The sequence below is a fragment of the Vigna unguiculata genome, chromosome 2 (genome assembly GCF_004118075.2).
Source record: "Vigna unguiculata cultivar IT97K-499-35 chromosome 2, ASM411807v1, whole genome shotgun sequence".
Taxonomy (NCBI): domain Eukaryota; kingdom Viridiplantae; phylum Streptophyta; class Magnoliopsida; order Fabales; family Fabaceae; genus Vigna; species Vigna unguiculata.
Window position 1 is genome coordinate 27,533,545 of NC_040280.1, and position 24,277 is coordinate 27,557,821.

The 24,277-nt window shown below is 30.8% G+C and overlaps 4 protein-coding genes across 6 annotated transcripts; 2 read left to right on the plus strand and 2 right to left on the minus strand.

Moving 5' to 3' along the window:
- The first annotated feature begins 4,564 nt into the window (after window positions 1–4,564).
- On the plus strand, window positions 4,565–5,909 carry LOC114174125 (WEB family protein At2g17940). Of its 2 annotated transcripts, none has more exons than XM_028058889.1 (2): window positions 4,565–4,876; window positions 5,144–5,909. In XM_028058889.1, exon 2 carries the CDS (start codon window positions 5,186–5,188, stop codon window positions 5,684–5,686), a length of 501 nt encoding a protein of 166 aa, XP_027914690.1. In that variant the 5' UTR covers window positions 4,565–4,876; window positions 5,144–5,185; the 3' UTR covers window positions 5,687–5,909. The 2 variants fall into 2 exon arrangements, with proteins under 2 accessions (XP_027914690.1, XP_027914688.1); XM_028058887.1 differs by having other exon boundaries at window positions 4,571–4,876; window positions 5,210–5,909.
- A 361-nt stretch (window positions 5,910–6,270) lies between these two features.
- On the minus strand, window positions 6,271–8,629 carry LOC114170853 (transcription initiation factor TFIID subunit 14b-like). The gene is made up of 7 exons (XM_028056313.1): window positions 8,504–8,629; window positions 8,302–8,394; window positions 8,053–8,141; window positions 7,754–7,975; window positions 7,249–7,436; window positions 7,028–7,149; window positions 6,271–6,569 (listed from the first exon to the last, which is right to left on the minus strand). Exons 1-7 carry the CDS (start codon window positions 8,534–8,536, stop codon window positions 6,474–6,476), a joined length of 843 nt encoding a protein of 280 aa, XP_027912114.1. The 5' UTR covers window positions 8,537–8,629; the 3' UTR covers window positions 6,271–6,473.
- A 3,459-nt stretch (window positions 8,630–12,088) lies between these two features.
- LOC114174177 lies at window positions 12,089–14,976 on the minus strand. Of its 2 annotated transcripts, XM_028058960.1 has the most exons (4): window positions 14,788–14,973; window positions 14,039–14,193; window positions 12,716–13,578; window positions 12,277–12,547 (listed from the first exon to the last, which is right to left on the minus strand). In XM_028058960.1, the coding sequence occupies exons 3-4, from the start codon at window positions 13,573–13,575 to the stop codon at window positions 12,373–12,375; spliced, it is 1,035 nt and encodes a 344-aa protein (XP_027914761.1). In that variant the 5' UTR covers window positions 13,576–13,578; window positions 14,039–14,193; window positions 14,788–14,973; the 3' UTR covers window positions 12,277–12,372. The 2 variants fall into 2 exon arrangements, with proteins under 2 accessions (XP_027914762.1, XP_027914761.1); XM_028058961.1 differs by lacking the exon at window positions 14,039–14,193 and having other exon boundaries at window positions 12,089–12,547; window positions 14,788–14,976.
- A 7,019-nt stretch (window positions 14,977–21,995) lies between these two features.
- Window positions 21,996–23,212, plus strand: LOC114174617 (protein WUSCHEL). The gene is made up of 2 exons (XM_028059445.1): window positions 21,996–22,487; window positions 22,847–23,212. The coding sequence occupies exons 1-2, from the start codon at window positions 21,996–21,998 to the stop codon at window positions 23,210–23,212; spliced, it is 858 nt and encodes a 285-aa protein (XP_027915246.1).
- The last annotated feature ends 1,065 nt before the right edge of the window (window positions 23,213–24,277 follow it).

The following is a 24,277-nucleotide window of genomic DNA, read 5'->3' on the forward strand; positions in this document are numbered from 1 at the left end:
ATGTGAACTCACTTTTAGTTTCAAATTAAATATGTACTATATTTCAAATTTTGTATTTTATATCATTTAATTTTTTCAAATTTATTAATTTTATCACTTTCAATTTTATAAATTTTCAAAAACTTTAAGTAGTGTTTGGACTAGGGAGTAAACATGAGGAAGAGTAAGTAAATAAGGAGATAAAGAGAGAATTATGAATTTATTTAGATTAAAATATTTGAAAGGGGAAGATGGAATCTTAAGAAATGTTTTTAAGAGTTTTTGAATGATTGATGGGTGTTTTAATAGGTAAAAATATATGATTATTAATTTATATTTGTATAGAAATGTGATAAAAATTTAAATTAAACCGTGAAAATATATTAAAATAAAATTGAAATTACAAAAATAAAATTAAAATCTATAAAAAAAATTTGTAGAAATAAATTTTAAATCCATTTTCTTAAATAATAATTTGTATATTATTATTTAAATTATTGTTAACAAAAAGGATTTTTTTATAAAAGGATTTGTAAAAGGGATTTATTATTTCTCAAATACATTTATATAAGAATTTGTTAATACACTTTTACTATTCATACATTCATAGACATGTTAGCTTAGATAATACAGTTCTAAATAAAAATTAGGTTAATTTGGTCTTTCACTATGTAATATATCCGTACATTAATGTTCGAATTGATAAAAACATTATCCTGCAAATCTGCTTTTCTAAATTGACTTAAATAACTGAGAACAAACATAATAGTAAGTCTCGTATCTATTTTCAAACACATCCATAGACAATGGATTCTAGTAAATAAACAAAACTATAAACTTTAATAGTATTTACCATTTAAATTCTAAATTGTATATATATAACAAAAGTTTTTGTTCCGGAGAAAATTGAACAAGACAAATATTATTACAAAAAATTAAATATAAAACATAATTTTGAATACATATTTTATTTAAATAATTAGTAGTATATTTTATTGTATTTTATATGATAATTTTAAACTATTTGATTTATTGACCACAAAATATCTTTATTTTACTTTTTATGATTAAATAAATTATTTTTAAACGATTATATGGCAGAAAATTATATTAAATATTTGGAGTAGTTGTACAACAAAATAATTTTACTATGCATCGATATAAATATGTCAACAAATTTTGATGACTTATACTTATTTATAGTGATTAATTTTAAAAAATGCTAAATTATTAATTGTTAAACTTTTATATTTAGTATGACATGTGATTATGTTTTGTGTTGCGCAATGTTTTACTTATGTTGTTTTGTTTCTAACTAACTACTCTCTCATCTCATATCTATCTTACACATACTCTCGAAGGCTTCCCTCTCCCTCCAACCACCACGAGACTACACACCACACACTCATTCATAACAGGGGGTTAGGGCAGGACACCACGCACCCCTTGCGAGCCACCACCACAACATGAAAAACGCGAGTCTTGTCCATCATTGCACAGGAACAAACCACCACCACAAGAGATTGGAGGCTCTCACACAACGTGAAGGAGAGCAACGCCAGTTCCCACAACAACGATGGTTTTGAGAGTGGTGACAACCACTACGAATAAGTTCGTTGGAAAAATCCAGTGCGAGACTAAGAACACACCACGCAAGTCATGTTGAATGTGAAAACTCAATAACAAAATTTCAATTAATTTGTTTCACTATAAGAAAATCTTTTATTAATGACAAATTTTAGTGACAAAAAATAATTAGTCATTATAGTGACTAATTTAAATATCAAATTATAAACTAAAAATTATTGATAACTAAAATAGTTTCAAAAATTATAATTGATCTTTAAATTGGTAACTATAATAGTTTTTAGGTTTAAATGGTCTTTTGGTCCTATTTTGGACGACTTTTTTCACTTTGCTCTTACTTTTGAAAATATTTTCAGTTTGGTCCTACCTTTCGTAATTTGTTTTCAATCGACTCCTTTTCATTAACTTCGTTTAAATCGTTAACGGAACAGTGCCAGAGTGTGGTAATTTTGTGTGACGTGATAACCATTTAGTTGAAATTGCACTGTGCTGACCATTTAGTTGAAATTGCGGATTCATTTTAGGGTTTAAGTTGGATTAAATTAGGTTTAGGATTGTTTATGTCGAATTGTGGATTTGGGGGTCGAATTGGGGATTTTGTCGTCGCTCTTTGAAATTCTGGAATTTGGCCTTTCAGATCAATTTTTGTCTTCTCAGTTCGTCGCTCTTTGGACAATCGTTGCGGAGGGAAAAATGTTTTCATCGTGGAGGTATGTCCTGCTTTAAGGTATTATTTTTGGTCAATATTGATTGGGTTTACCCAAGTTCTTTATAGTTTTAGCTGTGTGCACCACTGCAATGTATCCGCAATCACAAATTGGGGGTGAGCCTCAAACCCTAGAACCACCATGGTAGGAATTGCATGTTGGGTGAACCCAGCTATTGCAAGAAGATGAAGATGCCCCACGAGACATTCGTTTTCAGCTGAACTTTAATGGAACCCTAAACCACAATGAACATAAACCTTAAATTTCAATTTAAAATCTGGGCTATGACAGTGCAAACGGACATGTCACTGAACAGTATCTACGTCACACAAAGTTACCACACTGGCATTGTTTCGTTAACGATTTAGACGGAGTTAACGAAAAGGAGTCGATTGAAAACAAATTACGAAAGGTAGGACTAAACTAAAAACATTTTCAAAAATATGACCAAAGTGAAAAAAGTCGTCAAAAACTAGGACCAAAAGACCATTTAAGCCTAGTTTTTATTATGAATTGGTATCTAAATTTGTCACTAACATTAGGTTTTGACTACCAAAAGAATTGGTCTCTAAATCAGTCTATAATTAGAAAATTGGTCTCTAAACATATTTTTTGTCATAAATTTTTTCATTATTTGATAGTTTTCTTGTAATATTTCATAATAATTAGTTGTGAAACTTAAATCAAACTTAAAATAATATATTATTACTATCTAACTTATGATAATCCATAATATATATAAATACAATAATCTACATTACAAAATAATCAATTATATTTTAGCATAATCAATTAATATTTATATCAATTTTTAAATGACTTTAAAAAGTAGTTAAAAGTTTTTCCTAATGACATAAAATTAAAATGAAATATACAATTAAAAATAATTTTATAAATACATTATTCAATTTAGAAAGAAAAACACTTCAAAGTATATCAAAACCAAATATATTATTTTAAAACATACTTTTGAATAGACATAATCAAATATCACATGTATTATTATTATTATTATTACATTAGATTTGTTTTCCGAAACCCAAACCCTAAAATATTATACTATTTAAATTTAAATATATGTGTATTCCCTATTAAACGAGTGTATTTCAACCATGTTTTAAGTTAATGATTCCAATCCTTATAAAATAATATTTTGGTTTTATTCAAAATATATATATTTTTCCTTTAACTCATCTCATGTTGTGTTTGCTTTCACTATTCACGCCAGGAAAAGACAAATGCTATATGTGTTTGCTTCTGTTTTTTTACTTGGACTATCTTCTGATACTTAAAACTACGACACAAATTAAATTTGGATGAATTTAATAGAAATTTACCAAAATCAAATCAAAATAAGTGTTAAAATTATCTTAAAATTCACTCAATCTAGACACTTACTACCAGACTTTTATTTCCACTTAGGTCGTGGCGAGCGTTGCCTAGTAACGATGCCAAGAATCGAGATCGATTTCTTACTTGTTTTCTGCAGGCAAAATAAAGTCCGAGTAAATTAGATTTTTCAAATTAAACCTTTGGCACATATATTTTCCCTCATTTCCCAAAAAACTAAAAAAATAAATAAATAATGCAAAATATAATTCTACGTGAGCTACCAACTAAGTGGGTAAAAATGAGGTAAGGAAATAATGGATCAAAATATCATTTTTCTAACAAAAACAACTCTTTTATGTTTAAAATCAACATATTTTGATAAACACGGTATTATTTCAATCTGACTGTTTAATATTTTAATGAATAGATACTATTTATTTAACTAGCATAATTTATTTCGTTTGTCCACCTTATTAGCCTTAGAAATAAAAGCTCAAAAGTTTAGAATAAATAATCCAAAAAGAATTTAAAATTAGGTATTAACAACAATAAAAATAATAATAATAACAAAAACATCTTTAAATTAAAATATATAGGTAGGTCTAACTATAGGGTGTTGGATACCTATTTAATTAGCAATTTGGACGATGCACTCGAATGAAAAAACTCTCCTCCTTAAGAACACGAACGTGCCAAGTCTTATTTTCTTTCTGAAAATGTTTTTCATGGGTCCACTGATGCCTGAAATGGAACCAAAAAGAAAGTATATGCTATCGAAAATTTCGATATCATACAGATTGAACTAACTAACTAAACTAAACTACGAGGACAGTTCAACCACCCTTGTCAACTTCAATTAACGAAATACCAGTGAAGTGGACGCGAAGAAAAGAAAGGTTTTGTGATTCTACTAATTTTCTTTTCAAGTTACCCAATTATTACACCACCAAAACCCATTACTAATCACCCTTAAGAGTAGTCCCCTCATCTGTTGCATTAAATGGAGCTTTGTCTTCACACATTCTCTCATACATATCTTACCATCGTTATTAGCAACTTTCTCATTCTATCACGGTTTAGTTTCTGCACAAACTGAGGACAACTCGGCAACTAGTTAGCTCAAGAACAAATATACATTCACTAGAAAAATGGTGATCATGGAACGCACAGAGATTGACACTCGTGCCCCATTCAAGTCTGTTAAAGAAGCAGTTATGTTGTTCGGAGAAAAAGTATTAGTTGGGGAAATTTATGCCAACAAGCTCAAAGAGGTTCTCCCCATTTCTCTCTCTATTCTTTAGTTTTCACCTACTTTCATGTATTTTGTCTTTCTGTATCAATGTATTTACCTTAACTAAAATGTTCTTGTGTCTTAAAAACATGTAAAGTTGAATCCACTTTCTCTTTTACCCTCTACTAGATTCACCAAATCAATCTTATTTTTTCAAATTGTTAGTATAATGATCAAACTACAAACTTTTTCTCCATTCTCTTCTGTCTTATCACTAAGTTACCTTATCACTCTTTTCAAATTGCAGAAGAAGATGTGTGTAGTTTGTTAATTAATTTTTCTCGTGATCATGCATGTGTCTGGACTGATTAAGATGCAAGTTGAAGGGAGTGCACAAACCAGAGGTGGGGCAATGGCTGCTGAGCTAGAAGAAACAAAGCAAAGTCTTGAGGGAGCCAGAGAAGAAGCTAGCATGCTGGTTCAGCGCATCAAGACCCTGAAGAAGGAACTGGAACAGACAAAGAAAGAACTTGAAGACACAAAAGCAAGGGAGAAAAGGTTGCTGCAGGGACGGGATGATCCAGAGATTGAAGACCTCAAGTTCATTGCAAATGCAACCAATGTGGAAACCAAAACACCAAGCAATGAGGAGAGTGTTGAGTTTCAAAAGAGAAGATATGTGAAATTCGCTAGTCCTCATGCACTTGCTCATGTGATTCCTAACAGGGGTGAATTGCTTGGGAGACCCCCTTCTGTCAAGAAGACTAAGAGGAAGCCATTGATGCCTTTGATAGGATGGCTTTTCTCTAAAAAGAAAGGAAGCCATGAAATTGACTCTCCCAGACCCTGAAAAGTGCTTCTCACCTTCCTAGTTGCCTAACTTGCTTCTGTTCTTCTTGAGTTTTCCACAAACATGTGTTGGGTGCCATCAGTTTTCAGATTAATAATCACCCCTCGTTTTTTTTTTCTTTTTTGTGTGTTGTCAACAAGTAAATACAGCACAGAAATCTTTGCTTTTTTATCTGTAGATTTATTTCATTTTGACTAATAGTCATAAGCCCCTTTATCCGTCACGAGTGCTTAGCATACATTAGCCAAAGTCCACTACAAAACCGACACAATATGTTTGCAAGTCTAAAAACAAAGTTTATTGTGGAAGCACTTTTAACTATTTTATTAAATTTTAACTACAAATTAATTAACTTTAAAAAAAAAGAAGTAAAGTATTGATGATAAGCACACGCTTGTCATCATTGATAGATTTTATAACTAATAAAAAAAAAACTTCACCATGAGTCTGAAAACAAGGCCTAGGAAGTTTTCTGCTTGATACCAGGAAACACGTTCCTCCACCACAAAATTGTTATGTACATTTAAGTTAGGTTTTTAACCGATTAAACAGGAGATTAAATATAAATTTAACATAAAATATTATAATCATCAAAGTATGACCAATACATATATCTACAACCACTACAAACTTTACGCATAAATGCTATTAAACATGTCCATTCTTCTAAAACTTTGATAAAAAATATTCAACACAATCTACAACGGAGACTATATACATAATTATTCATCCTTGATCTTCCAAGTTTGATCCTAAAGGGGAAGCCCAAAAATTTTAAAATGAAAAATCATGTACATTCATAACCAGAGGGTGGTTTTGACAGCTGAGGTAGCCCCTCCACCAAACTTAATTGTCTTCGCAGCTTAACAATGTGAGCTTGCACCTAGGGCATGGCAACAAAGTCAACAACTGTTAAAAGACTAAACATTTAAAAAAATGCTTTCAAGCTGTAAGACAGAGGGGCCCACATGTGCAACTGGAGTAGTTAAGTTAGTGCTCACTTCATATGCATCCAAAACAATGCCAAACAAATAAAACATTTAGTGAAAACCATGGACTAAATCACTAGGTTTCACCATCCAATAAAAGCCTCCTAGACTTTGTGAAAAGATTATCTTGATTAATTGCATATCAGGATCAGTGATTTTAATATATTTACTTTCATATGGTAATCCTCATGGCGCATAAAATAATATTACTTTAAGGAAGAGGAAAAAACGGCTTAACATAGCATATCATCCGCAAGAAACTAATGCAGAATAAAAGCCACTAATAAATCCCTACCATAAAACTGCCAAGTTCAAGAGGCATGGTAGAATAATTTGAATAATAAACAATAACCTGCTGGCGTGCTGCTGCAAGTTTTAAGAGCTCATCCGCCTCGGAGAAGTTCAAGAACCATTGGCTTAGAGAATGATCTTTGGTGTCACCTCTCTCCTTGTCACTCATAGTGTCAATTGGTACTGCATAAACCAAAATAAGGGAAAGCTTAAGGGAATAAGTCTTAAGGGGGAAAATTCGAAATAATAGTAGGAATAGGAATAACATTCAAAGGAAAGTACCAGGACTTGGTAAATTCAAAGCAGCAGGAAGCCTAGGCACATTAACAACAGGATGATTCTGTATACGTGCAAGAAAACCCTCAGAGGGTTCAGGAAAAACAATCTCATTATAAGATTCAACAACTACAGGTTTTTTTGTAGACTGGGGGCCAGATTCATCTTCTGGATATAATTTCAAATGGTGATACCTACAATATCGAAATTCATTAACATAAATTAGTCAAAATAATGTGATCGTAGAAGTACCAAATCCAAGTAATCAGTAAAGAATAAGCCACCGATTTCATTTGTGACATGTATTACTCTTTCTCCTATGAAGTCTCTAAGTAAAACAAACTACTCAAGTAGCCCTAAAAGTATCAGAAATCATGCTAAATAGCATCTCACGTATTAAAACAACCTTCAAATTAATTCTTAAAATGTACTCAAATAGTTCGAGTACGAAATTGATGGTTTATTCAATCAGAAAAGTATGAAGACGTCAAAAGAAGCAACTGAAACTCACAAATCCAACTGTTTTTCACAGACATCACTGTGGAAATAGAGAGTAATGGCTATTTCAAATTCACCCCAACCGCTTTCTGACAATTCAAACGGTGGCGACTCCACAACTCTAGTGGGGTTATTAAAACTAGGATGTAATTGAAACACAACCCGCTTAATCACCACCCCAAGATCTTCATTCGAAGCTCCGCGTACATACACTGTCCATTTGTGTGATTGAGACCTGGTAGCAATGAAGGATTAGAGACTATAGCCAAATCCAGTGACCCAAAAAAGAAAACAAACAACGACCCAACTTACTCACTGGCCTTCCTACCAAGATAGAATGCAATGGTCCCATACACTATCGGGACACAAATTTCAACATCTTTGATCCTCCTGTTCGAATTCTGAACCAAAATAAAAATCTTTAGGGAAAAAATTCGGTACCCAAAACCCAGAAAAGTGGGAAAAAGAAACCAAGAAGGAAAGAATCATGGAGACCTAGAGGAACAATGAGACAGAATTAGGGTTGAAGAAATTAATGATAGAAGCTGAAAAAGGGGTTACCTTCTTGTCGAAATCCTCAGATGGTATTGCTATTTTGAGGCGAGAGGGTTTAATGGCAGATGCACCATCGTCGGACAAATGCTCACCTTGTCTCTTGAGGGGTAACGGTTGAGAGTGAGACATTTGCCAATTTCAGTGTATTGTTTTTGTTTTCCAAAATTGAGAAAGATACAAGTCAGGAGAATGAAGTTTAGGGTTTTACAGAAATTGGTGGCACTCGTACTGCCTGATTCATAGGACTGGACTATGCCTTGCTTGCTTTGATCCTCGGCAGTTGTTCGGTTTTTTGCGTTACACTTTAAAAAAATAAATAAACCCTGGAATGTTGGCTTTCTCCTGTGCAACAAAATCCAGATATTTTAACTTAACAAAAGAAATCCAAATTTTTTAAGATAGAAAAAAAGAAAGATGAAGAAGAAGAAGAAAGAACTCCTTTTAGAAAAATATAATTAGAGTATTTAGTCTCAATTTACCTTTGGATCACTGAAATAAGTTGTAGTTAGATTTTTATTACATCAAAGTATATATATTTTTATTATTTAACGAGTAATTAATTAAAAATAAACTAATAATACAATCTAATATATATCTATAACTATATATATATATAATATATAATATATAATTATAATATATATATATATATAATATAAAGATAATTCCCTCTTTTGTGTCCATATTTCATAATTCCAACTTTACCCTTTATAATTTAATTATTTATTAAATCTTTAAAAATTAAAGGTTATTTTTACAAGTTTGAATTCCGTCCATATTTCATAATTCCAACTTTACCCTTTATAATTTAATTATTTATTAAATCTTTAAAAATTAAAGGTTATTTTTACAAGTTTTTATAAAACTATTTACTTATCTCCTTCTTCTTTTTTTTTCTTACTATTCATCAACAATTTTTTTTTTATATTTTCTCCATACATTTTACTTTATTTTTTATAAATATACTTTTATTTTGTTTATTAACTTAATAACATTATAATATTATTAATTATTAATATAATTTAAAAAATACGTACACACAGGACTATCGCGCATGTGTTTACGCTAGTGTATATATATATATATATATATATATATAGTATTAAAAAACATTAACGTTCTCGTTACTTTTAAAAAATAAATATATAGTCATTAAAATAAAAAGTTGTTTTTTATTCAATTTATTATATAAACTAGAGTAAACACAGCCACGATAGCGCCTGCGTGTACATATCTTTTTAATATGTATGATATTATATTAGTAGTTGATGATATTGATGTATGGAGAAATAAAGTGAAATGCATAGAGAAAATATGAAAAAATAACTATTGATGAATAGAAGAAAAAAGAAGAAAGAGATAAATAAATAGTTTTATAAAAACTTATAAAAGTAACAGTTAATTTTTAAAAATTTTAACAAATAATTATACTGTAAAGGGTAAAGGAATTATGAAAAGTGGACACAAAAGAGGGAATCCTCTTTGTATATAGGTATAGATAAATTATTTTTATAAAAATAATTTTAGAAAAATTATGAGATCGTTATTTAAAAAAAAAAGATTATTTAGTTATTTTGAAATAAGAAGTTGTCCAATTATTTATTTTATTAAATAAATAAATACATTTTTTTTCATTTTATATTAAAGGATGATACCTTATTTATGAAAAGGTGGAGATAAGATAAATGGAATGCAATCCAACTCAGAAACAGCTTAGTGACGTTAAAGTTAGATATAAAATTACGTATTAAGATAATATTAATATCATTTAAAGTCTACAGTAATCTATTCAAGTGTATCACAATTACTGTTCACTACATTACTTCACTAAAATTGCTTACAAATATATAATATGTAATATTTTCATCCTTTGATTTAAAGATTAATAAATCAAATTAAAATACTTTATAAAATATAAAACTAAAATCAATTAGTGTGGATATTGATTTCAAGTTTTTACACAAATCGTAACTCATAAATCATCGAAAATCGACGAAAGTGAATATCAGTGTCACTCACAATCAAATCACTCTCCTTAAACATGACATTCCTAATGTGAACATAGTATAAAGAACTTAAAAGATGATCAAATTTAAACCTAGAAGAATGCTCTAGGACCCACATCTACCCAATCATACCTGGGTGAACCTTCCTCACTGCTACCAACAACAACCGTCGTGGAAGGACTAGTTATTTCACCTTCAATGACAATCACACCCTCGACAAGAGGTTGATCAACAACTTGAGGTAGAGACTGAGTGACCATTAGGGGTTGTTCGACTTTGAACCTAGTTGGTGACTTCACCATCGACTGAGACACTTTAATATGACTACTTTCGGAAAAACCTTGAGGTGACCCCGACTTTGAGGTGTCTAAACTTATTACTTTAAAATTCGGGACCAAACCTTAGGGATAGTATCTGACATAAAAAAGAAATTCGTTTATCTCGACATTGCAATCCAATATCTCAAACTTGAAGTAGAAAAAACAAACAACCGAATGTCAACCGAGAACCACAAGAAAAGGTTATCCTATACAAGCATTCAACCGAGGACACAATTGTCAGAGACGACCTCTTGGCTAGAGGATGACACCAAGGAAGGTCAATTTTCGGTAACCAAAATATAGGATTAAAATAGAGAAAAGGATTAACAAAACATAAACAGTACTAAGCATGATTAAGATATTATTGGGCCTATGCTAATTCGTGAATAGTATTAGGCCCACAAGGTAACCCTATAAGAGTGAGTAGTAAAGTAAGATTTTTAGACTCCTTCATAATTCTAACAACCTATTTGTGAAAAACTAACTTAAACATCAGAATATCTTCAGCAAGTACAACCGCTTCCTATGCCGAAGACCGAATAAAGGAGAATCTAAGCCAAAGATCGAATAGAGTAGAATTCGAGAAAGAAACCGAGACTGCTAGAATACAACAAAGAGAAAAGTGGAAGAGTGGTCTTGTGGGATTTACTGGGTTTTGTAAGAACATCTTTCATATCAAATAGAAAGTCAAAGATAAAATCTTACTTTGTTTGATGAGTTTTATGACATTTTTCCAACCTTCTTCGTATTTCTAGGAAACAAACAGAATTAGGATAAAATGAAATTAATTAGTTTTTAGCTTAATTTCAAAATACTTGTATCAAAATTTCCAAGCTCTTGATCTTTGTCCCATAACTATGTGACAAACTGGAACACTTCAACCTTTCGGCGATGTTCATGCGTTTTTATGTTTCCTCTAATGCCGAAGTCACGAGTTTCAATGTTCTGGTGCAACGCGTTGGGTTGCGAATTGAGTTTTTTTAGCTGCAACGTGAGACAGAGTGATAGATACAATGACATTGATGCACTCATTTGACGCCAAGGGCATGATTCTCACGCATGGAAATCAGTCCTTGTCCCATTGATGATTATTTGGCTATGGAGATCCTCAACATGTTGCTTTGCCTTCACCTAATGTTTCACTTGTTCCGATTGATACTTAGTTGTACGTGATAGTGTTGGACATTCAACAATTCCACATTTGAATATATATACATAAGATAGACTTATAATGAATCTAAATATCATTTTAGAAGTCAAATTTGTAAATAAAATAACATAAATATCTTGTTTTACGATCACGATATAACTAAAATTGAAATTAGAAAACTAATACAGAGAAATTAAAAACTAAAAACCACTCCAAATTACTCCTTTTGTTCTTTACTGAAGTTTTAGTATTTATAATATCAATCTACTTCGAGTTTTAACAGTTTACTGATGTGAGGTTAGGATTCAGGCTCAACGTATTTGGAGCAACGAGACACCCCATTCTCATTTTTTTTTCTTCCCGTGAAAGAGCACGCTAAGTTTACATTCCAAGCACAAGTATCTTCTGTATTCAACCTTAACAACAATAAATGGCACCAGAAAATAAAACCAAGGCATTAATGATGTTTATGGATAAGCTTTGTTTAATGCCTCTTCTGGACGAGAGGACCTTGATCAAGTTTTTTATCCAGTGAAGCTTTCATTTTAGATGTGCCTTCATTGGTCAGCATAAAGCAACCGTCCCTAACGTGCTATGGCATTTACATGTTTGAAGCACTTAAGGCCATTACCTTACATTGTTCATTCAATGCAAGAAGTTGAGCCTCTTTCTTGTCAAGCAGTGCACTCAACCTGACATTCTCTTGCATAAGTTTCTGAACTTCAGCCTCTTTCTGCATCTTCTCACCCTCTAATTGTGTAGTCTTTGCAACTAGCCTGCTCCAGAGGAACATAAGGCCATAAGAAATGAATGTACATATCAGAGGTACAAATGAACATTGTACATCACAATTGAAATGAATGTTTAACCAGTTCACAAAAAATGCAGCAGGAACTATACTGAAGACACGTGATAATATTGTTCATATCAAATAATATACTTACTTTTCAAACAGCCTCTCAATAGTTCGAAATTGTTTCTCCGAAGAAAGCAAGGTTTCTCTTACTGTGATTAGACCACTAACGTATGATTTCAGAGACTCAAATTCTCGCTTCACTCTAGAAAGTTCTTCTTCATTTTCAGCAGCTCGTTCTCTCTGTCTGGTTGTTTCTTCCACCAAGTCCTCAACTCTCTGCCGCATTTCATTTAGAATACTGTTTGTATTCAAAGCAAAACGCTCCATTTCCTCTAATTTCATAGACACGTTCTCTAACTGTGTAGACTTCCGCTTAATTTCTTCCTGGCTTACACTTACTTTTCCCTTTTCTATTGCAGTTTCTGACTCAGCCAAGAAAACTCTTTTGACAAGGGCTTCCATCACATCTGCAACCATTTGTACAGACTTGAGTATCTCTCCTATATAAGCCGCATCTTGTTCGTCAAAGGAACCATGCTGATGGCTAATTTCCATCCAAGATTCTTCATCTGCGTCATCAAATGAAGAAAGGTCAACATTGCTGGACCAACCTGATAATGGTATCCCATTTTTGTCAACAAAGCCTACCCCCTCTAATTGTTTGATGCCACAAGCTGTATGGGCTAGATGAGGAACAGCCATGAGCCTAGCTTTTGATTTCAAGTAAGTCAACAATGTAGAAGCAGTCTTCACTCTTTGCCAAAGAACCCTCAATTCCTTTTTTCCTTCTCCATCTGAACCATTATTGCAAGCCTTTCCCTCTGTAAGTTCTGTCTGCAATACATCTACTTCGGATTGGCTTCCTGAAATCTCTTGCTTCCATGTTTCATGTGATTCACTCATCTCGGACTTCACATCTAACAGGTCAGCATTTTCATCTGTTGCCATGCCCTGTTCAATGTTTCACAGAAATGTCAAGAGCACAATATACATGGAGGATATGTATTGTGATACAAATAAGCTAACAAAGGCCAATATTTCATCGTATGAAACCTTTGGCAAAGCTCCACCAAAGAGTAATCTGGAAGATACTATCAGTTATCTTAAAGTGATTATATAACTAGAAGGATGCAGCACAGCAAGTTCAAACACATATTAAAACAAAGCAAACAAAGGTAAATCCAATTGTGCTTTATTAAGATACATGTCGGCCAGTGTCCTCATTTCAAACACAAGTACCAGGAATACGCCCAAGAACTTTAACATGTTTAAAAATAATGTCTCCGGGAAAGCAACAAGAAGCACAAAATCTATATACTTTGCTTGTTTGAAGCTTCAGAAAGTTAATAGCATCCACCTATCTATACCAACTAGAAGTACTAAAATATTGTAATCCAAATAAAAGACAAACCTCTTGGAATCACACTTCTACGTCACGCATTAACTGGTTTGCAATGGTTTATGTCTTCAACTTACAGAACAGACAAACAGTTAACTCAACCCATGTTTTTGGACAAAGAAACACTACCATTACTTTTCAAGCTAGATCTCTCTGACAGAGAAAACCTTCAAGCGGGAAAAAAATAATAATTAACAGACAAATAAAATAAAAAAGTGTTTCTGACACTATAAAGCAGCCGGAAAAACACAATTAACCTTAACACAACCAGCTGTTAACTCCTGTGAGCTCTAACCTCGAAAAACATTTGCCACTCTCTCTCTCTCTCTCTCTCTCCTTTTTACTTAAAATTAACTAAAGCTTGGATTTTAAGCTGTAGTCAATTCAGCATAGTTTGGTGAGCAACACAAGCACCGCCCAGGATCAAAGCAGCACGTCGAATTGTTAACCAAACAAAATGAACTAAGAAAACAAAACTCTGAACAATCTCATGGTAGGAAAAGAATCCATACGTATTTCAAAAAACAAAAGATCTCACCCCTTTCTCTAAACAGATCTTATAGTGGAAGGGGGAAAAAAATCAAATTTTTACCCCAACCCATAACCAAAGGAACAAAGTTGAGACCGAATATCCCCTAAAAAGAGCAAAACAGGAAATTGCATGCTTAAAGATAACAAAAGTGATTACAATTGTGGAATCTGGTAAAAGGGGATAAAAGTAGAAGAAAACAATCAAGCAAATAAGAAGGTAAGAGGAGCACCTTCTTTGAGAGGAAAAAGTGAGGATCGGTTGAGTGGAATGAATATTACAGGTCTGAGTTGGATCGTGTTCTCACCAAGTCTTCCTCTCACTTACATGAAAACGAAAAAGAAACGCGATGAGAACCAGAATCTGCTGTCCGCAACAGTTTGCTGCTTTACCTTTGAAAATGTTTTGTTTTTCTTACTTCCTTAAAATGAAAGTAAATTGGATGATAAATTTTAGTATACGATGTTTCTTAATCTTTTTAACTATTATTTTATTGATTTATAATAACTTATTTCATACTAAACAATAATAATTATTAAAAATTTTATAAAATTAATACGACATTATGGATAATAACTTATCCATGATGTATTTTAAATTTTATACCTTTATCATGTTTTTAGTCTATAATAATGTATTTTCTTATTTATAAAATGAGCTAAGTTTAAAATTTAAAAGTAATTATTCGAATATTATAAACAAAAATAGTTTTCCAAGTGCTACATCTTTTAAAAAAAATAGTACGTAACGTCAAGGCTTAATCATAAAGTAGTTTTGATAGCTAAAAGCTAACTACACCAAAACATTGGTTCCTTGCCTCTGCTTTGCTTAGCGAACAAACTTTACATTATTTATTCATCACATAATTCTCTCTAAAATTTGAAGATGCTTCTAATGCTTAAAAATAAAATATTTAGCCTCATAAATGTAAATATTCATTCTACACAATTATGCATCGTATTCAAGTCCAACATTTTTTAACAGATTTTTTTAGTAATATCTTTTTCTAACATTAAAAATATATTGATATTAAAATATTATAATTTTTTTAATATATTTTAAAATATCGAAATTAGTATTATTTAATATGTTTTGAAAGCAAAACCAAAAAACCTATCATAAAATTCAAAGTCATTTTTTTTCACCATGAGTAGTAACCTCTTTGTTTTTAATGAATAATTTCCTTTTAACCTTTTTCTCACGTTCCATTGTATTTACTCAATAAAACCAAATTTAATGAAAATCAATACATGAGAAACATGATTATCTTTTAATCTTGAAAAAAAAATAGCATAAAAAATGTATATTATGACAACTTAATTGTGTTTTTTTATTATACAAACAATTATAGGAAATATACTTTCTTTTTTGCTTTTTGTTATTAACAATTTTTTCTTACCTTTTTTTTTTCACTCCCACCATTCTTTTATCTATAGAAGCATCGAAAAGTTATCTGTATTTTCCTTCTTGTTGAATGAAAACTGGGTGGATGCTTTTTTAAGATCTAAGTCGATTGAAAAGAATGGAAGTATATGTTGAGGCCCATTGTGGTATGACTTTCATCCATTACAAAAATCGTTTTAGACTTTTTGCTATATTATTTTTTATAAGTTGAAATATTATCAGTAATATTTTGATTCAGTTAAGCTTTTTTAATCATATTTTCTATACAATGAGTATTCAAAAATTTTATATCTTTTAATTTTGTGTTGTTTATTTACTTTTTCTAATTAATGATGTGCTTACTTGAAAAAATGTTAAGTTTTCTATTAATATAAAATAGAAATAATTTTTATTATTTTTCTTAGGGTTAAATATGATTTTGGTTCTTTAACTTTCAATGAATTTTGAAATTAGTCAATTTCGAAACATTTAACTAATTTAGTCATTCATTTTTCAAAATATGTGGATTTAGTATTTTTAATAAAATGTTGTTAAATTTATTTGACATTTTAAACGCGTTTCATAATAGTATTTGACTTCACATTAAAAGAAAAATATGTCAAACAGTATAAACAACTTAAATACAATCTTGAAATGCGTACGAAACATCAAATAAACCTAACAAAATTGGATTAAAATGACTAAATCCACATATTTCGGTAAATGAAAGACTAAATTGATCCAAAATTTTAAAATAAACTAATTTTAAAATTCACTAAAAATTAAGAGACCAAAAATATATTTAACTCTTTTCATTAAATATTTGTTTTGGATAACGAGGTTTAACACTATTATCGTTTATTTCAAAACAAAAGTTAATCATGATACGTTAGTCATTTGAATGGGCTTTTTATGCATTTGGGAGGTCCATCAGTTGTGGATTTGATTTGTCCCATGGTAGCCTCATTTATGAAATGCAACAGCTTCTGAATCTACTTACCTGATATGTTTAATATATTATAAGTTAAACTACACTATAATTTTTATTAGAATAACTTGAAAGTATGTATAGGGTAAAAAAATATTATTTCTCATAATCATTTTAAAAACCATACATAAAAAGATTTCTAACTAATTTATTGTGAAAAAAAATTATAGTAATACGTTAAAATCAAACACTTATTTTGTTTAAATAACATTTTACTTTATCATTTTTTTAATTATTCGTATTATCATTTAAGTTTTTTTTTCATACAAAATATAAGAGAAATTTGTCTTAGTGAAAGGCATCCCCAATAAGAAAAAAAATTAGCTCGATAAATTCTAAATTTATTGAGTTAAATTCTAAATTAATAATTAAAAAAAATTCTAAATTTAACTCAATTTTATCAATTCGATTTTATAAAATAAAATTCAAACTCATATATATATATATATATATATATATATATATATATATATATATATATATATATATATATATATATATTACATCTTCTTACCTTAAAATATATACATATTATAGTAAAAATGTAACTAAATATTAACGGACAGTCTGAGAATATATAATACAGTAATAACAAATATTAAATAAAATAAATTTGGAATGATTTTAATAATACCTATAAGTAGTGAAGAATAATTAATTGTAACAATTAGGGAGAATGTAATGATGCATTGCAAGCAAGTATGTCTCGGGGGCAACAATTGAAAATTCAGCTCGATGAATGTCTGAAAATCTGATACATGACTAGACTTTTCAATGTTTTCATCAATCGGAAAAGGAATCTGCAGAGGATGTTATAAAATAAATAACATCTAATTAATATTCACAGAAAAAAGAATAAAAACTTAGTACAAGAAGAAAGCCCACGCGCATGGGTCCATTCATGATGTCAAGTGTTTACAAATGCTAACAACATATTAAGGTAATTACAGTTTATGAAATTGTCTAAACTTCAACTTATCACCTAATTAGATAATAGAGACTATTTTTAGGGATCACACATTTTAATTTAGGAAAGGAATTTTAAGCTGACTAAACAATCTTAATAAAAAACCTAGTTAAAATTTAGATACTATATTATATACAATTGAGCTAAATATACAATTAGTTGGTGGATAGGTGACAAAGAATAAGCTCTGTGCTGTTATAGCCATTTTATTGAAAAAAGAGAGAGTAAATCTTTAACTTTTTATACAACCAATAACAATATAAAAAAGTAATCTCACATTTTATTTTTTCTACCATTTTATTGAAAAAAAATAAATCTTTAACTTTTTATACAATCAATAACGATCTAAAAAAAATAACCTCACTTATTTTTCCTTTTTTCTAAACCAACCTAAAAGGTTGATAGTATGTTTTGACATATATTATTAATTACATCTCTTTCTAATCTTCATTTATTTCATAGTGGGCATTTTTATTTATGAACAATATCATAGGATCTATAACTTCAAATTTCACTGGGCAAACCTAAATATCTATCATGATATTTTTATCAACTTCTAAAATTCATTTTTTTATAAATTTTTTTAACAGGTAAAAATAAGAAGAAAAATGAAATGATTTTTTTATAACTTAAAATTAATTTTTGCATAATTTAATTTATATAAATTCTCTCTGTGAGAATTTATAATGCCTTAAACTTTGGCACATGAAAATAAAAAATCTTCATTTGGTTCTCATACATATACCTGCTGGTTGTGTGGAAGCAAACCTTATCAAATATAATTACCACAACTTTTATAAATAATTATACGCACATCTTAAGAATTTACATATTGATTTGAATAATTTTTTCCACTCTAGTCCATAAGTAGTTCTCTTGTAATTAAATATCCTCCAAATTGATTATAAAATCCGTATGGTGATGTAAAAGCATATAACAGGATTGTATTTCGTTATATATTTAGTTAACTTATACATGGTGTATTGAGAAAATTGTTGAATTGAATGATAGATTGAAGAAATGTGGGTTTAGGTAAGACAGTTTGGGTATATCGTGTTCACTACCTCTCTGCTGCTGGCATCATGGATCGTGAAGAAACTTATAGGAGGAAGAATGTTGGTGGGAAAGTGCTTGGTTTCTTTTACTAGTCTAGTTTACTTTGAAAGATTTTATGTTGATTTCTTAAACTCAAATGTTGAATCTTAGACATGTAGTTTTTACTGAGTATAGCATAGCATAGCATAGCAGGAGATGCTTTGTTTGTTTGCAGAACCAAAATCATATCACAAAAAACCAGCATTTATGAAAGCAACTATTTCCTACAGAAGCTTGAGAAAATATTACGTGGGGATTTGAATGTTGATGGTGGAGAATATATAGGAAGAAAATGAAAAGGGTTGTGTGAGTAGGAGTTTACTCTATATGGTTGCAAAGTGAGTGTGTGTAATAAGGAAAGAAGAAAAGCAAAAAGAAAATGAGAGCAGTAGTAGAAGTAGAAGGCTAAAGAGAGAGATCTTTGTGATGTATGTTTGGAGATTCGGGTAGAAAATTAGTGCAAAAGAAGATGATTACCCGTAAGACTAGGGTGTGTACCACTGCGGCTGTGAGCTCTCTCTAGCTTATGAGGTAAGCAGTTTCAGGATTTTGGAGGAGAGAGAGAGAGAGAGACTGGCTTGGAAAATCAAGTGTTGCTGCTAAATCTAAATCAAAGAGAACAAGAAAATGTGAGTGACCATTTAAAAATAAAATGAAGAAGAAAGAAGAACAAAGTGTGTGTGTGTGCGTGAGAGAGATTGCCATGTAAATGCATGATAAGGAAAGCCAAATCTCATGATGGCGGTGTCAAAATCAAGCAAATTATGCAATCTGAAAAAGTTGAAACATAGAGACACGTACACCAAGGATTGAATAAGGTTCAAATCAGTAGTATATTGTTTCCAATGTTTTTGTTTTGTATCAAACATCAAATGAACCAGACTGTTACAACAGAATGAGTTCAGAAAGGAAAGATTGAATAGTTCCATCCACACTAGTTTCCCTGATTGGTTCGTTTTTATGTAAAACTTGTACAATGGTACTATTTTACTGTAGAGTTATATGCACGAGAGGGAACCCAAAAAGCACTGTCCACTTCTTCTCTTTTCATTTCCCTACATATATATATATATATATACATAATTTTTTTTTTTTGAACTTTGGAGTTACATATGTATAACTATAATGTCCCAAGAGAAGCATATGTACGCACCCACATGGCATGACATGACCCAGTTCATCAGTACATAAGATTATGGACATCAACTGTGTTGTGTTGTGGATAATTTATTTTATTTTATTTATTAATTTAATGGAGAGTGAAAGTAGTTCTAGAAATCTGCAATGTTGCAGAAGAAAATGAATTTTGTGTGTGGTTGAGGATTAATAAGTTGAAAGGTACATATAACCAAAACAGAGTTTGAGAAGAAGGGTTTTACTTTATTTTTCTGTTTTTGGTGACTGCTGTTGTGTTGAAAGTGCAGGCATGCGAAGAAAGAATTAGAAAAGAGCTTTTAGGATATCCCTTTTCTCTCAACACTGTATATTTTGAAAATCTTTGTCACATAGGGTATAGTCTTCATTGCACACGCATCATCTACTTCACAAGTACAACTTCAAAACTTCTACTTCTCATATGAGTTTATGAAAATTATAAAAAGCAAAAATGAAAAACAGAAAATTTTTATGTATTGGTTGGGAATGATGAGAAGTTGAGAAATACATTTTTGCACTCCCTCCATGTCCACAAACATGAACATAATGTACATAACATGCTTGTTCTTATAAGTACATAATATCTTGGTAACTTACAACATTTCTCACTATAAAACGATATATTCAAGTAGTTAAAAGATGCATTAGATTTAGTTTCATATGTGTATGACTATAAACACTAAAAGAAAATAAAAAAAATGTATTGGAAGTGTTTCTCAATTAAAATTATTAAAACAACTTTTTTTTTGTCAAATTCTAAATCAAGAATTATAATAGACTTCTAAAAGAATTTAATATTATTAAATTCAAAACATGTAAACGCATAGGGGTTTTTAAAATATAGAATATGATTTTACATAATTTACTTTATAAAAAATATTAAAATATCCACTTACTATTTAAGAATATACTTTTAAGAAAAAAAAATTAATATATTTATTAAATTTTATATAAATATTTTATTTATAAAATTAAATAATAATAATATTAAACCAAGTTTTTTTTTACATTTACAAAACTACACATTTAAAAGAAAAAAAAAATCTATACATTTTGTCTTATTTTTTGGTAAAACCTATAATTTTGAATTTATATAAGAAGGATATAGAAAGTTAGTAATAAACATTATAAATAGAATTTGATGTTAAAGTTTATAATTAACAATTAATTTGAATAATGATTAAAATATATTTATTTATGTAGATGTTGATAGAAGTACAAAATATCTTGATAGGTTTAGAGTAGAGTTTTGTACATAGTATATAAAAATGTGGGTAGGGGCCATTTTGTGATATCTCTCTCCATGAAAAGAAGAACCTATTGAACTCCCAAATGACAACCCGCATCATTCCATTCCATTCCATTCCATTGCCATTCATTCATTCTTTCATTCAGAACATCTACTTTTCTACTTTTTTGCTTTCCTTCCATCCAATATATCATTTCATATTTTTCTACCTTTTTCTGTATTTCATTATACCTGGTCATGCCTTTTCGTCCAAGTAATTCCTGATAGTACCCTCACTTTCTAAGCTCTCTTTTGTCCCTTCCCTTTTTATGAACACCACTCTGTCAACCTCAGTCCTTATCTCCCAGATATTTTTTCTGATTTTCTCTCTTTATCACTCCATGTACTATGTGCCTGTGCCTCCTGTGCCTCCTCATCTATTATCTCACACCTATTATAATAACTTCATATCATCTTCATTCCAATTCCATCCCATTCTATTCATGCACTCTCCCTCCTCACTTCACCTACCTCTCTATCCAACAACAACAACAACAAACAACATTGTTTTTTGTTCTTTGTTCTTTGTTCGGTTCCCTTTGTTTTGTTTTGTTTCCAGTACTCATGATGGAACCTCAACAACCACAAGGGAGCCAACCAAACGAGGAGGGTGGCAGTGGAAAAGGGGGCTTTCTGAGCAGGCAAAGTAGTACACGGTGGACTCCCACCACCGACCAGATAAGAATATTGAAGGACCTTTACTACAACAATGGAATTAGATCCCCAAGTGCAGAACAGATTCAGAGGATCTCTGCTAGGCTGAGGCAGTACGGTAAGATTGAAGGCAAGAATGTCTTTTATTGGTTCCAGAACCACAAAGCTCGAGAAAGGCAGAAGAAAAGGTTCACTTCTGATAATGTCCCCATGCAAAGACCTCCTGCCCCAACTAATGCTGCTCCTTGGAAACCTGATCATGATCCTCCTATTCATACCCACTATTCTAACATTTCTTCCACAGGGATCTCTTCTGCATCATCTTCTTCGGTTGAGATGATCACCGTCTCCCAGATGGGGAATTACGGCTATGGTTCTGTTCCCATGGAGAAAAGTTTTAGGGTAAGTTATAAAACTTTGGATTTTACATATTACCCTCATGAACTTTCTGTATTTTTTACTCTCCTACCCTTGTTCATCATTGCACATGATGCATTAAAATGGAAAGTTCCATTAAAGGAAGAACCTACCCCACTCATCTCTTCAATCTTCTAAAACGACAAGGCAAAAACATTTTCATGAAATAAAAGCTACATTTCTGTTGAAGCCAGGAACTTACAGCATTCAAAGTTCAAACAGTACCTCACCAGCTCATAACTAGTTACCTGATTTAGAGAAATGTTTTGTACAAAGAGCTAAACTAAGTGCTCTAAGTGTTTGTTAATTCTTCATTTGTTTTGAACCATTATAGTTTTTTTCAGGACTGTTCAATATCTGCTGGGGGTAGCAGTGGCCATGTTGGAATAAACCACAACTTGGGATGGGTTGGCGTGGATCCTTATTCCTCACCCTATGCCAACTTCTTTGGCAAAATAAGGCCAACTGAAGAAACCCTGGAAGAAGAAGAAGAACAAGAAGAGGATGGTGCTGCTGAGATTGAAACTCTTCCTTTATTTCCTATGCACGGTGAGGACATTCATGGCTATTGCAACCTCAAGTCTAATAACTCTTACAACTACGATGGAAACGGCTGTTATCATTCTGAAGACGGCTTCAAGAATGGTTCTCGTGCTTCTTTGGAGCTCAGTCTCAATTCCTACACTCGCAGATCTCCAGATTTAGCTTAAGTATCATATATATGTACACACTCAACTCAACTTAGTAATTATTATAATTACAAGAAGATGATAACATTTCCTGATTAGTTATCATGTTAAGATTAACTGTAGTTATTAATGTCTGTGTGGCTGTTTAGTCAGTTATGTTTTATGTTTAATGAGTGGACAAATGTAATGATCTCTAATTGTGTTCAGTGAGCAGTTCCCAAACTGACACATGTCATGAGCAGGGAACTTAATGGACTGACACTGACTAATTAATCATAGTTATCTTATTTTGTCCATCTTCCCAAACATTCTTTCATTAATTTGCTAATTGAAATGATTGGCTTTTGAACAACAATAATTAATAATAGTGATGATGGAAGATAAGCTTATCTGAAACTGACCATACATAAAACAAACATAAAACCAAGAACAATACTTAATCACATGCATGCAGCTATAGACTCTCACCATATTGTCATGTACTTTGACCTTGAATCCTGAGATTTTTTATGAATAAATGATGCAATAATGACTTAAGTATCATTGTTTTTAACGTTCCTCATTACTCAATTGTTTTGCTCTTGAAGCAACAAATATTGCCTTGTTCACAGTATTAATTTCTTCATCTTCCCCAACTTCAATATAACACATCTGTTGGGGTTAATAGAACGTTGTCCTCGTTTATTCTACAGAAAGTAGCATGTTCAGGTAACTATAAAATTTGAACAGAAACAAATACAACGTTGATGAAAAATTGGATTTCTTTATCGATTGGAAGTTTTATTCCTATGTTTTCTCAATTTTCACATTGAATTTGAATTAATGTGATTCTTTTTATCATCAAAATATTATAGTTTGTCAAAAAGAATATGAATTAAAACATGAACAATAGATTCGAGTGTATGCATATAAGTAACCTAAACAGTTTGTTCTTTTCACAAATCTGAAAAATTATAGATTCCAAACAATAACATTATTTATATTTATAATTAAGTAACTACAATATATGAAAAAACGAATAGAGCTGATTTGATGATTGTATTCGGTGGAAATATTTTTTACACAACTGGTTTATATGAACAACAC

Coding starts and splice junctions, on each gene's coding strand:
- LOC114174125 (XM_028058887.1), top strand. CDS start 4,754: ATGGTGATCATGGAACGCACAGAGATTGACACTCGTGCCCCATTCAAG. Junction 4,877..5,209: donor ATGCCAACAAGCTCAAAGAG/GTTCTCCCCATT, acceptor GGACTGATTAAG/ATGCAAGTTGAAGGGAGTGC.
- LOC114174617 (XM_028059445.1), top strand. CDS start 21,996: ATGATGGAACCTCAACAACCACAAGGGAGCCAACCAAACGAGGAGGGT. Junction 22,488..22,846: donor CCATGGAGAAAAGTTTTAGG/GTAAGTTATAAA, acceptor AGTTTTTTTCAG/GACTGTTCAATATCTGCTGG.
- LOC114174177 (XM_028058961.1), bottom strand. CDS start 13,575: ATGGCAACAGATGAAAATGCTGACCTGTTAGATGTGAAGTCCGAGATG. Junction 12,548..12,715: donor ATTGAGAGGCTGTTTGAAAA/GTAAGTATATTA, acceptor CCTCTGGAGCAG/GCTAGTTGCAAAGACTACAC.
- LOC114170853 (XM_028056313.1), bottom strand. CDS start 8,536: ATGAATCAGGCAGTACGAGTGCCACCAATTTCT. Junction 7,437..7,753: donor TGTGAAAAACAGTTGGATTT/GTGAGTTTCAGT, acceptor TCGATATTGTAG/GTATCACCATTTGAAATTAT. Junction 6,570..7,027: donor TTGCAGCAGCACGCCAGCAG/GTTATTGTTTAT, acceptor GCCATGCCCTAG/GTGCAAGCTCACATTGTTAA.